General features: G+C 37.3%; 1 protein-coding gene across 2 annotated transcripts in view; it reads right to left on the bottom strand.

Annotated features, from left to right (window-relative positions):
* Kitlg (KIT ligand) overlaps positions 1-15,452 on the bottom strand; it is an 85,122-nt gene that overhangs the window by 22,064 nt on the left and 47,606 nt on the right. Inside the window, exons 3-6 of one of the 2 annotated variants that reach the window (XM_008824063.3) lie at positions 14,357-14,419; positions 3,070-3,240; positions 781-940; positions 4-87 (exon numbers count right to left, since the gene is read on the bottom strand). In XM_008824063.3, the coding sequence (XP_008822285.1) occupies positions 4-87; positions 781-940; positions 3,070-3,240; positions 14,357-14,419 (478 nt within the window). The remainder of the gene's footprint in view (positions 1-3; positions 88-780; positions 941-3,069; positions 3,241-14,356; positions 14,420-15,452) is intronic. The other variant, XM_008824072.3, reaches the window with a different exon arrangement.

Here is a 15,452-nt window from a genome sequence, read left to right as displayed (position 1 = left end):
TACTATTACTGCTACTGCTGTCATTCCTAAGGGAGCTGGCTGCAACAGGGGGTAACATAAATGGTTTTGTGACACTGACTCTGGAATCTAAATAGAAAGCAATAATGTGTCAGTGTTATATGGTGATTTATATGAATTACAGAGTCCCCAAAAGGTGAAGTGCGGTATTAGAGTACGTGCCAGGTCTGCTTCCCAAATTTATATTATTTGGATCCTATTTATTTCATACTTAGTCCTGTTGCTCAATTTTATTAAGAAATTTACCATAATCACCTTGCAGAACAATGACTTATTGCATGCATTCATGTGCTAATAAATGTGAATAATGAGAAGTTGGTGACAAATTGTCATTTATAAAAGGAAAGCAATGAATTTAGTTCTGTCCTAGGGACCCAGCTGGGGCTGGGGAAGGATTCAGAGTAACTGGTGAGGATCAGAATTCAAGACTCAGAGTTAGGCCAAAAGATTTGAGAATTGAACATTAGGGACACTGAACATGAAGAATAATATAATTCCACACTACCAGCAAATGTCAGATAAGAAAAATGTGAGCCACCATCTTATATACCGTTTACTCACACACAACTCTTCATTTAAAATGATTATACAATCACCAACAGATGATAGTCATTAGTAGTCATTGATATTTGCTCTTTTGTTAGCGAAACACACATGCTCTTTCTACAGTTACACATGCAATAGATTTCAAAGAAGATTCTGACGGAAGTAAAGTTCAAGCTTGCCACTTACATTTAAATGGCAAATGCTTAAATGCCTTACCTTTCTCAGGACTTAATGTCGAGGAAAGCACACAATCGCTAGTGTCAGATGCCACCATAAAGTCTTTAAAGGCATCAATGGATCTATTGAAAATACTAAAGAATTCTTCAGGAGTGAAGAGCCTGGGTTCTGGCCTCTTCAATGGTTCTTTCATTACATTCTAGATAAAAGGGGGGGGGTAAGGGGAGGAAGCAAAACAGCAATTATATATTTCAAATAACCCATAAACTTGATTACAGTAAAGATAATGGAGTATAAATTATGTCCTTCAAGGATTCAAGTGCTTGTAGAAACCAACAGTTTTGGACAGCTGTTTTAATATACACAATTCAAATTGACAAAGTGGGATAGTGATGGCACCAGGTCAGGCTGGGCCTCGACTCATGACCAAAGCAACTGGGGGAGCAGAAGGAACAATCAAATACAATGTCAGGGCAATGAAATAATCTGGACAACTAATTGAGTACTTAAAAAAAGATACTAATTAAATTATTAGCTTTGACTTTCAAAAGCTCCTTCCATAATGGATGTTCCAATATCTCAGAATTTCAAAGTCTGATGATACTAAATATGGGTGTGGATACTAAGGATATGGATAGAAAACAACTCTTTTTTAATTTAATTTTTAAATTATGTGTACACATATATGTGGGTATATGTATGTGGGAGTGCAAGTACCCCGTGGAGTCCAGAAGAGGGCATTGCATCCCTGGAACTGGAGTTACAGGTAGCTGCTAGCCACCCAACTTAGGTGCTGGGAGCCAAACTCAGGTCTTCTGCTAGAGCAGAAGTGCTCTTAACTGCTAAGCTATCTTTTCAGTCCTGCAGGGAACTTTTATAAACTGCTGGTAAAATGCAATTTGACATATTTGATATTATCCACACATTGAGACATATATCTGCCCAATATATGACCCAAAAATTCTACTCATAGGTAATAAATAATATGGAATGAAAGAAACACATTACAAAAGAATAAGAATGGTATGATCGATTTACATAAAATTTAAAAATGCAAATCATAACTGTATTTTAGGGACACATAGATGGACATCTATAAGGAAAAGCAATTAATAATCACACATATGTATATTTTCTTGGGTTCTAGTCAAAATGCCATGACTAGTAAATGCACATTCTTCATAACTTGTGAATGTTTATCCAACATTGCCATTTATAAAACACAACTCATCTTTAAAGCCTCAATTCAGTTGTTAATTCCTTTGTGATAAGGTTGTGATATACTCTGCTTTTTGTGGTTCCTGCTTGCTATGAATGCCGTTACACACTATCTGTAGCACAAAGATAGGGTACTGATAAGATGAATTTCAAGGCACATTCTGATTTCAGAAATTAAAAAGTGAAAGAACAGAAATGGTAAACTGTCATGAATAGATGATTAAGATGACAGAAAATCCAAAACAGGACAGCATTAATGGGGACTGATGTTGAGTCTTCAAGAATAGCTGGGATATGGATGGGAGAAGAGAGAGAGCACTCAGGACCTTAAAACTTTAGACTTCTGTATGACCAATACGCTAAACATCCAGTTGAACTCTCTCTATCCAAGCATATCTCCCAAGCTCTGGTCCATCAAAGAGACAGTACTACAAGTAACAATAATGTCAAAATGTGTCAACGCTTATTTTGTCTGACCTCTATCCTGGAGTTAAAACACTTATCACAGATACTCTAATGTTGACCCTTGGGAGAGGGATTCTGCTACTGTCCCCAATTTAGGTATAAAGAAAATAAAGCACAGACAAGTTGGAAATATAAGTGTAGTTAGTGATAGACTTAGAATTTGAATATCTTATTCATAATTTTTGGCTTAGAAGCCAAAATGATATCATGTCTAGACCCTGAAGTTGATGATCCATTATATAATGACCCGAGGAACATGCATTTTTGTTGTTACCCGTGTGGTAATTACATTATAAGTCACAGGGCAAGGCAAGTATTATGAGCCCATTAAGGACATTTGGTTTAAATAAGTTTATAACTTAATGGGAAGATGGTATGAGCATCACTGAGGCATGAAATAAAAATGAAGGCAAAGGCAGAACTTTTTTTACGTTACAGTGTAAAGGTATTCTAGTTTCATATTAAGTGACAATATTTAAGTCTGAATGTCCACTTCAGTCTAACTACAAACATTTTTCTGTGCTCTTCCCAAACTATTTTCAAATTAAAAGTTTATAGTTTAAAATGACCCAAATAAAGAGGCTTCAATTCCTCAAATACCAATTAATGTAGAATAATAAATAATTCCAATAAACACAAAGTTACCTTAGGTGCGTTTTCTTCCACACATTCCACAAGGTCATCCACAATTTTCCCAAGTTTGTCTATGATTGAATAATTACTCAAGCCTTCAGAAATATTTGAAAATTTGTCCAGAAGATTAGTCAAGCTGACTGACAACTGTATTACCATCTCACGTAACCAACAATGACTAGGCTGGAAGAGATTCAAAGAGGAGACAAAGCAACTATTTAATAAGTGCAGTAAATTTAGAGTGCTCCAAATTCATCTATGCTTCCATCACCAACTGCAGGACAAAGGACTTTCTTAGAGCAGAACATGTTAAATCTTGTATTTTGTTCAAATCAGATCTAGTGTCCAATTTCAAAATTGACAAATGAATCAAGATCAGAGGAAGTCATTGATGGTAAAGACTTTGTTCTATCACGGAAGAAAATGAAGCCAATACAGAGCCAATCCAAACCCTTAACAAAGTTCAAGTATTAATGGACTTTATTAAAGATTTTTTTTATGATTTACTCACTGTGTTTTCCAAAAAACATTAGATGCAGAGGGAATTACAAAAAAATTACTGGAGAAGAGCCCTGAAGGAACTTCCAGTCTAAAACCAACTAATCAAAAGGTTTCCATTGATTTCCAGGCTTCTCTATAGATAAATTCATGTGGGTGGGAGCACGGCTTGGGCACACAACAGAAACACTTTTGCCTAGTGTCAATAGAAGCTGCATTATTTGTGGAACCAAGTGAAAAATGAAAGTGTATTTCTTGTTCAAAACTATTATTTTAAAATTTGTTTTAGGTCTGGGCGTGGTGGCGCACGCCTTTAATCCCAGCACTCGGGAGGCAGAGGCAGGTGGATCTGTGAGTTCAAGGCCAGCCTGGTCTACATAGTGAGTTCCAGGACAGCTTGGAGCTACAGGGAGACCCTGTCTCAAAAACAAAATTTTTTTTTGAAATTATCTAGTTCTTCAAGGTTGTGGTAGCAGAACATTAAACAAAGCATGGTGCCAACCTCACGAAGCCAGTTCTGTCCATCCATCAGAGAGATACCCAAAGTTGGAATCAGGACTAAATGGATTCAGTTCTAGCTGAGACTCCAGGAAAACTATTTAAAGTCTGATTGCACATTTCCTGTGCATGGACAGAGAAGGATGGAGATAGCACAGCTAACCTGAACATGAGTTGCATGAGAGCAGCATTTTGTTTAAAAGTCTTTTTCTCCGTGATGCCCTATTGCCTAGAACACTCCCTGGCATGTGGGAAAAATCACATACTAAAATGATTCATGAAAAATAATGTACTAAAAGATGTATAAATGAATAAAAAATAAATTAATTACAAAAATACTTTACATAATGGGTTAGCACACTCTACAATGGGAAAAAAAGTAATGTGTGTACCAAGAGATAAAATCAAGGATATTATGTAGGGGTATAGGTACTTCCACAAAAATATACTTATCTTCCAAGTACTAGGGGGTCAATCTTATGACCTTACTCATATCAGAAAAGTACTCAACACTGAGCAATATGTTCACCCTTTGGGTTTTTGAGACAGTGGGTCATCCTGTAGCTCAGGCTAGCTTTGAACTTGCTATATATCTCAAGATGGCTTTGAACTCCAACTCCCAAGAGCTACACTCTCTTGACTGGATTTCTGTAAAAATTTCATCCCAAATTCAATAATAAAAATTGAATAATACTTTGCATAATTAAATATTTTGACTACTAAGGAAGATGGAATTCTTTTGTTTGGGTTAAAAATTTGAAAAAAAAAACAGCTGTTTTTTCAAAGTTGATATTTCTTATCATCACTCAGGAACACTGGAGTACTTACTGTCATTTCTGCTAAGCTTTTTGTGTAAGTGAAGTCTATGCTTACATTTCATGACCTCTTTTCTCTTTAGTTATAATCTCTCACCTCATTTTTGCATACATAAATTATGAAAAAATAATTTCCTAGGGTTTATCCTTTCAAAGACATAGACACTTTGTTGATAACTGACACAAATTTCTTTGTTCTTTCTTTCTCCAACATAAATTCATTCATTCATTTCTTCCCTTATTATCTTTTCCTTTCCTCTCCCTCCCTCCCTCCCTCCCTCCATCCATCCTTCCCTTCCTTCTTTTTTTGGGGACATGCTCTTGCTATGCAATTCAGACTGGCCAACTTGTGATCTTCTTATCTCTGTCTCCCAAGAACTAGAATTATAAGCATATGACACCATGCCAGGCTTGCTATAAATTTCTTGAGCATATTACTGAAACTCACTATTTCTAAACTTTTACTATCATATTTTATCCAACTATCATTATTGTTTGTGACATACTTTTCTTGAAAAGGTTATATCTTCAGTTCAATCCTGTGTGTTCATTAATTGTTTACCCAGCTATGCAGCAGCTTTTTAAGATTCCTGGATGTATTAAAGAGAAAGCCAAGGTAAAACAAGGTAAACAAACAATACTAAATATCAGCTTCTTTTGGGCTTCCTACCTCTGGGAGGAAGCCAGTTTTGACTACAGGATCACCAAGCCCCCCCCCCCCCCTCTTGCTCTCCTTTTTTTTTTTCCATTCTCTCTTTCTTCCTTAAATTAAATATAGTCAATTATTTGCAAAGAGAACAAAACACAATGAAGGATGTATTTCATCAGTGAGTTGATAGGAGGCCTTTCTGTTTTTTAATTCATCCAAGACTATGATTATGAAATAGATGATTAAATATTAAGTCCACAAACAGGATCTTTTTTCTTTGCCTTAATACATGGCATTATCCCTGCTTCTTATCGTTCAGAGACCATTTAAAACCTAAGTAGTTTAAAATAAATATTAACTATTCGCTAGAAGAACATAAGATATCATGTTCTCTTTTACACTAGAAGAATTAAAGATTAAGAAAGCTAACAGTGACATAAGATGTTGAGACAATGTAAAGTATTTATATTTCTACAGGACACATAATTCAATGTTTTTTAAATCTATATGTACAGCTACCAGAAGAAGAAATACAGATTTCTTTAAATGGGAAAACTTTCCTAGATTTTTTTCCTTGACTCTATATTCCAGATAATTTCTTATCTTTTTTCCTGTTAGCTTCTGACTTACATCCTTGGGGTTAATTAGAACAGGTCTATCAGAAACTACTGGAACAACATGAGCTTTCATCCTACATATTCACAACATACACTAATCTAAACATTAACTGACTCCATGACACTAACCCAACATCTTTAGACTGTGAGCAGAGTATTACCACTGGTGATTTAGTTAAAAACTGTGAACTTCCTTCAGGATTTTAAAGGGCACCCTAGTGGGGATGACCATGGACACCAAATCCATTTCACTAAATTACTAAATAAAAGATACAATGAAAACCAAATAAGTATTCAAACACAAGTAGGTCTATGAGAGCTTTTAAAGGACAACTATGCACCTAGGGCCAAACATAAATGTTAAAGAGAAGACACATGACTCCCACCAGATATGTGATTTAGCACTCGATGTTATCAGAACTGGTATATTTGAGATGTAGAGGAAGAAAGTGTGTGTTTAAAAACACCGGGGCTTGCTAAATCTGGCATGCTCAGTCCTCTTAAGACGACACAATTTTCTGCATTAGTTTCAGGTGCAGAGTCTCTTAAGTTTGGATACTAGAAGAATTGTGGTATCAACAGGAGACAAAACATATATGGCAGTTATTCACAGATACCTATGTGCTTTCTTACTGGGCCTAAATTTAGTGTGAAGGTGATGAGAGCTCTCTCTGAAGGTGTGGAGGGGAATATCAATTAGATATTCTGAGGGAGAAAAACCCTGGCTGGTAAAGTTTGAATGATAATCATGGGAGTATTCATCCAGTCTCTAATCCAACTAATTATCAGCAAAAATCACATAAACAGGCAAATCTAAAATTTCATTAGAAAAGTGCTTCAAAAAACATTTTGTGTTCACACTACTAAAGTAGACTCTCCAAAATCTTAACTCCTTTTGGACGAGCTGGTTTTATGATGATGTCTGTTAGTTCTCCCCCTGAACAATTTCATTTGGATCTTCAGTGTTCATTTTTGCAGTTTTTGTTTGAATTAAGGTGATGGAGAATCCTCAGTCTGAGTAAGACGGCAATCAACCCAAACATACAAATGCATATTATTTTCAGGGATGGGCCTATAAATGTCAAGACCCAAAATAGCAGTGAAGAAGCATCATGAGGAGGAGGGGCATGCAGGGACCAACGGACCAAGGTCCAGCTCTTAGGTCCAACTCCATTATCTACTTTGTAATTTCAGGCAAGACAACTACTTTAGGGCTTTACTTTCTTCATCTGTTAAGTAAAGGGACCTGTCTAATCTGTGTTGGCAAATGCTGGAGCCAATATCCACGTGTAGCTACTAAGCACAATTTGCCTTGATGAAAACTTAGTATCTGAACTAGGATTAGTTGTAAGTGTAAAATGCACAGTGGATTTTTAATAATGTAAGAAAGGTACAATATTTATTAACAATTTTGTATATATTGGAAATTATTATATTTGGCATAGTCTAGGCTAAATACAATTTATTATATTCAATTGCACCTGTTCTTTTTAACTTTTTTTTTCCCCTGAGACACTGTCTCCCTGTAGCCCCAGCTGACCTGGAACTTGCTATATAGACCAAGCTGGCCTTGAACTCACAGAGATCTGTCTGCTTCTACCTCTCGAGTGCTAGGATTAAAAGAGTTCACCACCAGGCCCGGCCCTTTTTTTCTTTTTTTCACTTTTTAAAACTATGGTGTGTGGGATAGTATCAGTTTTCAACTTGACACACCTTGGTGCAGGGAACCTCAATTGAGGAATTTCCTCCATTGGATTGTCCTGCAGGCATATCTTTAAGGCATTTTCTTGACTATTGAGTGATGAAGGGCCCAGGCCACCGTGAGTGGTGTCACCCCTGGGCAGGTGGTTCTGTGTTGTGTAAGAAAGCAGGCTAACCACAGGCCAGGGGAGCAAGACAGTAAACAGTGTACCTCCACGGCCTGTGCTTCAGGTCCTGCTCCAGGTTCCTGCCCTGACTTCCCTCAGTGAGGGACTGTGACCTGAGAAATGTAAAATAAAATAATCCCTTTCCTTCCCAAGTCAGTTTTGGTCAGTGTTTTTATGATAGCAATTGAAAGCAAACACACAAATGGCTACTTAACAAGTGAGGATTACTGGCCGCTCTCATTAATTTCTAACAGACACAAATGGGCTACACGTTATAGTGTCTCAATATAACCACTTAAGATGGGTCCCAGTGCTGCCATCTGAGTGTATGAAAAGGTGTCTTAAACAGTGTTGAAGGACATCTTTTATCCATTTTTGTTTTCTCTCTCCTTTTTTTTTTTTTTTTTAAAAAAGAAACACTTTCTTAAGCCAGGTATGGTGGCATACACCTACAATACAGAGGTAGATGCAGTAGGATCAGGAATTCAAGGTCATCCTCAGCTACACAATGAGTCTGAGGTCATTCTAGGATACACAAGAGCCTCTCAAACCAACAAAAAAAGAAAAAAGAAAAAAGAAGGAATCCTTCCTTACTTACAAGTAGATGAGTAGACAAGTGCACTAATCTACTTGGCTGACTTTAATTTCTATAGTAAGAACTCCATATTATAAGAATGGGTCATTTAAATCCTTATGGACAGTAATATTTCTTGTGGGACAACTGATTGGATGACCTTGGATATCGACTCAGATAAAGTCATTAGAAAAATCCCTCCCTTTAGTTGATAGTCTCTGAGCAGTTCTACCATCATAGTATATAAATTTAGGGGACTCAGACAGTTGTGGAATAAAGAAGAAACATTCTGCACAGACTTAAGGAAAATGTGCAGAGACTCAGAAATAGGACAGGAAAACCTGGCAGGTGTGTAATCCTGGTTCTCAGAGTCCTGCATACATTCAGACCCTTGGCAGCATGCTGTTCTAGAGTTGAGAACAAGCATGTTAACTTTAGAACACTAGTGATTTATCTCTGGGGGGGAGCATTTGTGGTGGAAAGTTATAGGTGTAAAGATGATGGACTTAGGATAAGAAAAGATTATGGAGAGTCTTATAAACATGAGGCTTAAGAATGTGGCTTTCAGTCTGCAGTAAAGGAGAGCAACAAGATAGTTCCTGAAACACAAAAGATTCAATATAAGTAGCAGATTAGAAAGCTCAGTGCATAAAGGCGTACACCCAAGACCATTCATGAAAAGTGCACATATCTAAAAGAAGATAGCAGTATTGCTGAGGTTAGATACTGTGGAGTGAGTTACAGGCACTCTCTCAGTTACCTTGTGGACTTCAAGGAAATGACAAGTGATTGATTACACATCAAGGAAGTTTCCTACTTTCTCTCACTACATCCTTTCACCTAACATTTATTAAATGCCTACTACCCAGTAGGCACTGTAGATGCAAGACAGCACTATATATATTCTTTTATATATATGTAGATATATCTTATCCTGTAAAAATGGGCTAGGGGAATATTTTCAAATAAATAGTTCTATAAACAAAGAGAAAACTGCACTCTGAAGAGGAGTGTGAATCTGGAGACACCTAGACAGGGGGACCAATAAGACTTTCAAGTAGAGAGAAAGGCAGGAAGAAACTGTGGTAGCAGGGGACACGTAGGACGAGGGATGAAAAAAATTGGAAAGGTGCCAGGTAGTGACAGTCTTGGAGCCCTCGTGGCAGGAGCTCCTTTTCCTATGTCTGAAGATTAATGGGAAGTCATTCAGTGCACATGAAGGACAGATAGTACAGTGTCAGGCAAGGAAGGTGAGTAGCCTATAAGTAACTGAACCAGTACATGCCTGGGGAAAGGTGTAGAGGAAATAGCGAGGAGGTCAATTATCACAGAGGCCTTAACTATCTAAGTCATCAGTCACTTCCCTCTTAGCCACGCCTTTCCAAAATTCCTTAGGAGTTAGGGATATGACCCAGTGTGCCTAGCATAAGCACAATTCTGGGTTTTACCCTAACCATAAAACAAACAAATGAATTAAAAATTGAAAAAGATGTAACAGTGAAGATTAGATCAGGAAACAAAGGTCAGTAGTTGCTAAACTTTGAAAAGAAACAGGATTTAAAGTTTCTTGAAGATTGCTAACAAGTGACTGTGCAGAAATTGGTTGAACACCTTATCAGGTGATAGAAACAGCTTTGTGGGGTACAGACACATCGTAGTGACAATCTGAGCAGGTGTCAGCGCATGTGGTACTATGTGATACACAAACTCCACAGAACTATTAAGAAACATCAAATATCTGGAAGGAAAACACTTTACCAAGGAGAAGTCTGACTCATTCAAAAACACAGTGTCATAAAGACAAAAGAGTCTGAGGAACTCTTAAAGAAGACAGTAAGATATAACCTATTGGTTTCCTATAGCTAGAACAAATTCCCACAACACTCACAGCTATAAACAACATCAATTTTATTTTGCAGTTCTTGAGGTCAGAAGGAAGTAGGGAATAATCTTACTAAGCTAAATCAAGGTGCTCATTGGGGCTGAGAAAGAGTTTTGCTTCGCCTTTTCCAGCCCCTCTCGGCCACCAATGTTCCTTAGCTAGTACCTCTGCTTCCACCGTTAACACCAGGAGAGTATTATTTTCAAATTTCCCTTTGTAGCTCAGACACACCTGACTCCCTGCGTAAGGATGCATGCCCATTAGAATGGGCGCACTGGATAATCTAGAATAATCTTCCCACCTCAAAAATCTTAACCGAATTGCACCATCAAAGTCCCCTTGCCCTGTAATGTAACAGGACATAACAACATTGAAGTGCCATTATTTATAACATTAAAATGTAAATTATGATCTTGGAACAGACCTTTACTAGAGGAAGAGAAATGAAAACTCAAAAAGATAAAATTGAAAAACAGGTGATACATTAAAATATCACACTCCTAAACTTACTAAGTTGAAAATACGCTGCTGATACCTAGGAATATTCTCTACTTAGGAAACACATGGAAGCCATGACATACAGACCTTCCTCAAGCGGTTCAGAAAAATAAAAGACGTATTTATTGAAAGAAAACAGATAAAGAAAATGAATGTTGAAAAATTGTTGAGCCTAAATTAGAGCATATGGTATTTTTTCGAATATTCTTGCAACTTGTCTTTGCATTTAAAGGCATTTCCAAACAGAAGAAAACTGTATGTAATAATTTACTCTAATTAAAAATGATGAGGAATTGACTCAAGTAGATCAAGGCTTGGGGGTTGATACAGACAACAGAATAAAAGTGCTGCTGGGTGAGCATAGGAACAGTCCAGACATTTCTAAGGCTGTAAATCCAAGGACATCCTAACCCTCCAGCAGTATTATGGTCCTGAAGATTTTAAAATAGAATTGGTGATTTTCTTTGGATTTAAATACTAACTAGATCACAACCTGCTATCAGTGACCAAAAATCTGCCAGGTCATTTTCTAAGAAAGCCCTTAAGGAAAGGAGACTTCCCTTTTCAGGAGTGTTTAGCTGATTTTAACAGCAAAAGTGAAAAATAAACTGTATCCTGTGGCAGAGCTTCCTCCTGCCCAGTGCCCAGGCAGACTTTTACTGCACTGGCCCCAGGGACTCTGTCTGGCACCATTCCCACTCCACCCTCCATTGTTTAAAGACAAAAGATAAGGCAGCTGGGACTCAGACCACCAACAAAAAACCACTAGGCCTCTCCACTGGGAAACTCCTCTGGTCTTGGCAGAAATTAACACGTTAAAATGAAGGTAAAGGGTAAGACCCCAGTTTCTGCTCAAAGCCCTTCGCACCAGCTGGTTTTTCTTGCCAAATGTGGTGGCCAAGAACAATGTTTCTCAGTAGTTCCCGGACAGCATGCCAAGACCAAATAATAGCAGGCTTTTCTCAATTACAGAAACACGCACAAAATATGTGGCAATAAGTCGGCTTTATTTTTACAAGCCTGGCTCTCGCTATCACCAGCTCATACTGAAACTTATGATTTAGCACTGTACGATTAGACCAGGACAAAATCATCTATTTAGTTGTTTCCTGCTTAACACTTGCTTTGTAAAGAGCAGCAGGATTTCTTTGTGCAAGTCTCGCAATCACCAGGCGAAAGACCCTAAAGTCAGGAGTGGGAATGAGTCTTTATTACCTAGAAGTTTCCCTCCAACACTAGGCTCAGCATTGTAATTATTCACATCCCCATTTTTAGCAACCCAGGATGAAGAGTGGATAGCCTGGGGGGCTTTTCAGGTCGGTCACTTTCTAGCTGTAGAACCTTGGTCAAAGTAAGTCTGGGCTCTAGCCCTCCCTGTGTCTTTTGTAAACTAGGAATAATAATAGTCCACCCAATTCACAGGCCTCCTCTCTCACCTTCCAAAGAGAGTGCAATCATTTTGCAAAACAAAAAATGTTACAAAGGCTAGGTAATGTTCCTGCAGTTACTATTAAAGAGATTTTGTCATTTACCTTTTTTGGAGCTGGGGATGAAACCTAGGGCCTTAAATGCACTAGGCAAGTGCTCTAACGCTGAGGCTAAAGTTTTAAGTTTTTAAACTTGAAAGTACAGGTTCAATGGTCTTTCTTAAACAAATACTTGCTGACTAAGTGATCAAATGGCTGCATTCACTGATTTTCAGGCTACTATAATTTTACAACTCTAACTCCAGAGAACTTGGCCGCTTCAATAAACAACAACCTTAACAGACAAACGTTGGCTCAGCATGAAGATACATGTCCTAGAAGATCTATCTAAAGAAATTTTGGGAGTTCATGCTAAAATGTGTTAGAGACAAAATCAGGGTCCCAAAACAAGAGACCACCACTCAAAGTAAGGTATCTTGGCAAGGCAAAGTTTGCTTCTACACAGAGGGGTACGTAGTCACTGAAGCTGGAGAGCAAAGAGACGGCTCAGAACATTTGATAGGTTCTTATCCTAGTGTAAGAAGAGTTTTTTTTCCCAGTTGGCTGGAGGTCTGGCCTCAGTCTTTCTGTTGCTAGTTTTAAAAGAATGGGCACAAGGGGTCAGCCACTCTGGGCCATCAAGTTCCCGGAATGCCACAGACTTTGGGCATTTGGGACTTTGCATAAACAAATGTTTTACAAAGTAGATTAGATTACAAAATAGCATCACAAAGCTTATATCCCTATGATCATTCTTTTGATAGAAAAGATCTGAATTCCTTGTATTTCCTTCAGCCACTCATCAGTTAAAATACAGTCATAGACAATCTCTTCAAATGAAAACTTCTTGTAGTTTTTGAAAGGCATTTTAAAGAACATAGTAATAGGCTTAAATTGGTAATCATTGTAAGGAACTGATTCACAAAATTACTCAAAGTCAAAAACAATCTGTGCAAAATCAGCACACAGTAAGTATTTGGAATGTGAAAGGTGAGAGCTGCAAAAGAGGAGGCCAAATGGCTTTAAATTTACTCCAGGAACACAATTAAAATGAATCACCCTGGAGCAGCATGTGAAATGTATGCTGGACAATATAAGAAAGTGCCAGGTGGAATAGCATTAATGGTACACCTTTCAATATAGAAACAACTTGTTCTCTTAAGTGTGTATAAAAGCATGCAGGACTACTGTGCATCTTTTTGATTTACACAACTCTAGTGGCTTGTCCACAGCCTGACACCCCAAAACTTATATCAAAAGAGAAAATTCTACTCAGAAGAACCTTTGCCACTAAGCAACAATGTGGAGAATAATGGCAACAGGTGGGACACATGTGCAGGGCTTGAGTTACAATGTTTTTATTATAAGAAGATATAGTTGAAGTTATTGCTAAGGTTTGGTAAGGTCTGTGAAGAGCACATACATATTATATTAACCTCTATATTTGATTTATTTTGTATTTATGAATTCTAGCAGCACATAATGAGAAAAATAATTAAAACTTCTCACAGAGAAGTAATTATAGCCACATATTTTATCATAAAATTCAAAGGCCTATTGTATGGTTAATAAGCTCAGTAATAAAACATTTTTTGTTCATAAATAGATATGAGAGTGGCATACATGAAACCTTCTCAAGGAAAAAAATCCATAATTTTACATTTAAGCCTTTTTGAGAGATGTTCAGTGAAACAGAAATCTTTGGCTAAGTCTAAAGAAGATGATCCTACTTCTATTTAATGTACACATCTAAAACACATGTTGAAATGATCACTGATAATTTTGAGGGAATTTTTTTAATTTGATAAACTAAATTCCAAAGATATTTTCTTCCAATAATGACAAAGGTCAGATTTTTTTTTATTTTAAGGTGACTGATCCCATTTCTTCCCTCAGTTACTAAAACGCAACTCAGAAATGCACAGATTACATACCAAAACGTCCATCCCGGTGACATAGTTGAGGGTTATCATATAATCATTTGGGAGATTTGCCACCTACAGAAACCAACAAATGAGTAAGTGAGTAAATAAAAAGAATTCCTTCAGCAAATTCATACAGTCAGTTAGTCATATTATTCGTTTTCCACTCTCCTTTGCAATCCCAAATACATAGGGATGATATGAAACTTCTGTATTCCAAATTCAGCTATGTGTGGCCAAGTATAACCTACTGAGTTTTGGAAACACAATATGAATTTCGATACCCCCCAGTAGTACAGGAATTCCCCTCTAGGACTATTTTTCAATGTAGTTCTCCATAGGATTACTAATAAAATACGCTTTTTGTTTCAGTGATTCTCAAACTGATGCCTCAGCACGAACAAGGAACCTGCTAGAATGTGAGTTCTCAGGTTGCCCCAAAGGAGCTGCTTCGTAAGTCCTGCAGTGATTTTGAAATGCTCAAGCTGGAGAGCTGCTTATATACGCTGATCCTAAGTCAACAAAGCTTCAAAAGAACACAGCTACTTTTATAAGAAACAAATGCTTTACAACAAATAATTTAGAAAGGTGCGGTGTTGTGACATCACTCAATTCACTTACCTTGGGCTGGACACTTAACATGGCTGGCCTATTTGGCTAACTTTTAAAGGCTTTCAAAATGTCTGACCTGTTACTGGAGCAGCAGTTCTAGTTTAAGTGAGTAAGCAACAGATTTGGAACCAGAGAATCTAGAATCAATATAAACTATTTGCATTTTGGTTTCCTTCATTTATAAAATGGAGATCTAGTTACCTGTGTCAAATGATCACTTAATAGTTAAGTGAATGTGGCAAATACATTGTAAAATAATCAACTCAGGGTTCTTTATTGAAAACTAGCTTTAAAAAAGGTTTCAAAGACATGTAATGCTGTCACCTTGTCTCTGATTACATCATTTTGCCTAAAGAAAGCTGGAATCACATGCCTGTTTGCAGGAGTAGGTCATCTCCTACAAGTGTCCTGTAACATAAGCCATATGCTTTTTTTGGTCTTGTCACTAGCTTTTAAAAACCTTTCTCTTTTTTCAGGGTGAGGAGGTGGTGTGGAG

Source organism: Nannospalax galili, unplaced genomic scaffold, assembly GCF_000622305.1.
Source record: "Nannospalax galili isolate Female #2095 unplaced genomic scaffold, S.galili_v1.0 scaffold191, whole genome shotgun sequence".
NCBI lineage: Eukaryota > Metazoa > Chordata > Mammalia > Rodentia > Spalacidae > Nannospalax > Nannospalax galili.
The sequence above is the reverse complement of the archived record's forward strand: the minus strand, read 5'-3'. Positions and strand labels throughout refer to the sequence as shown.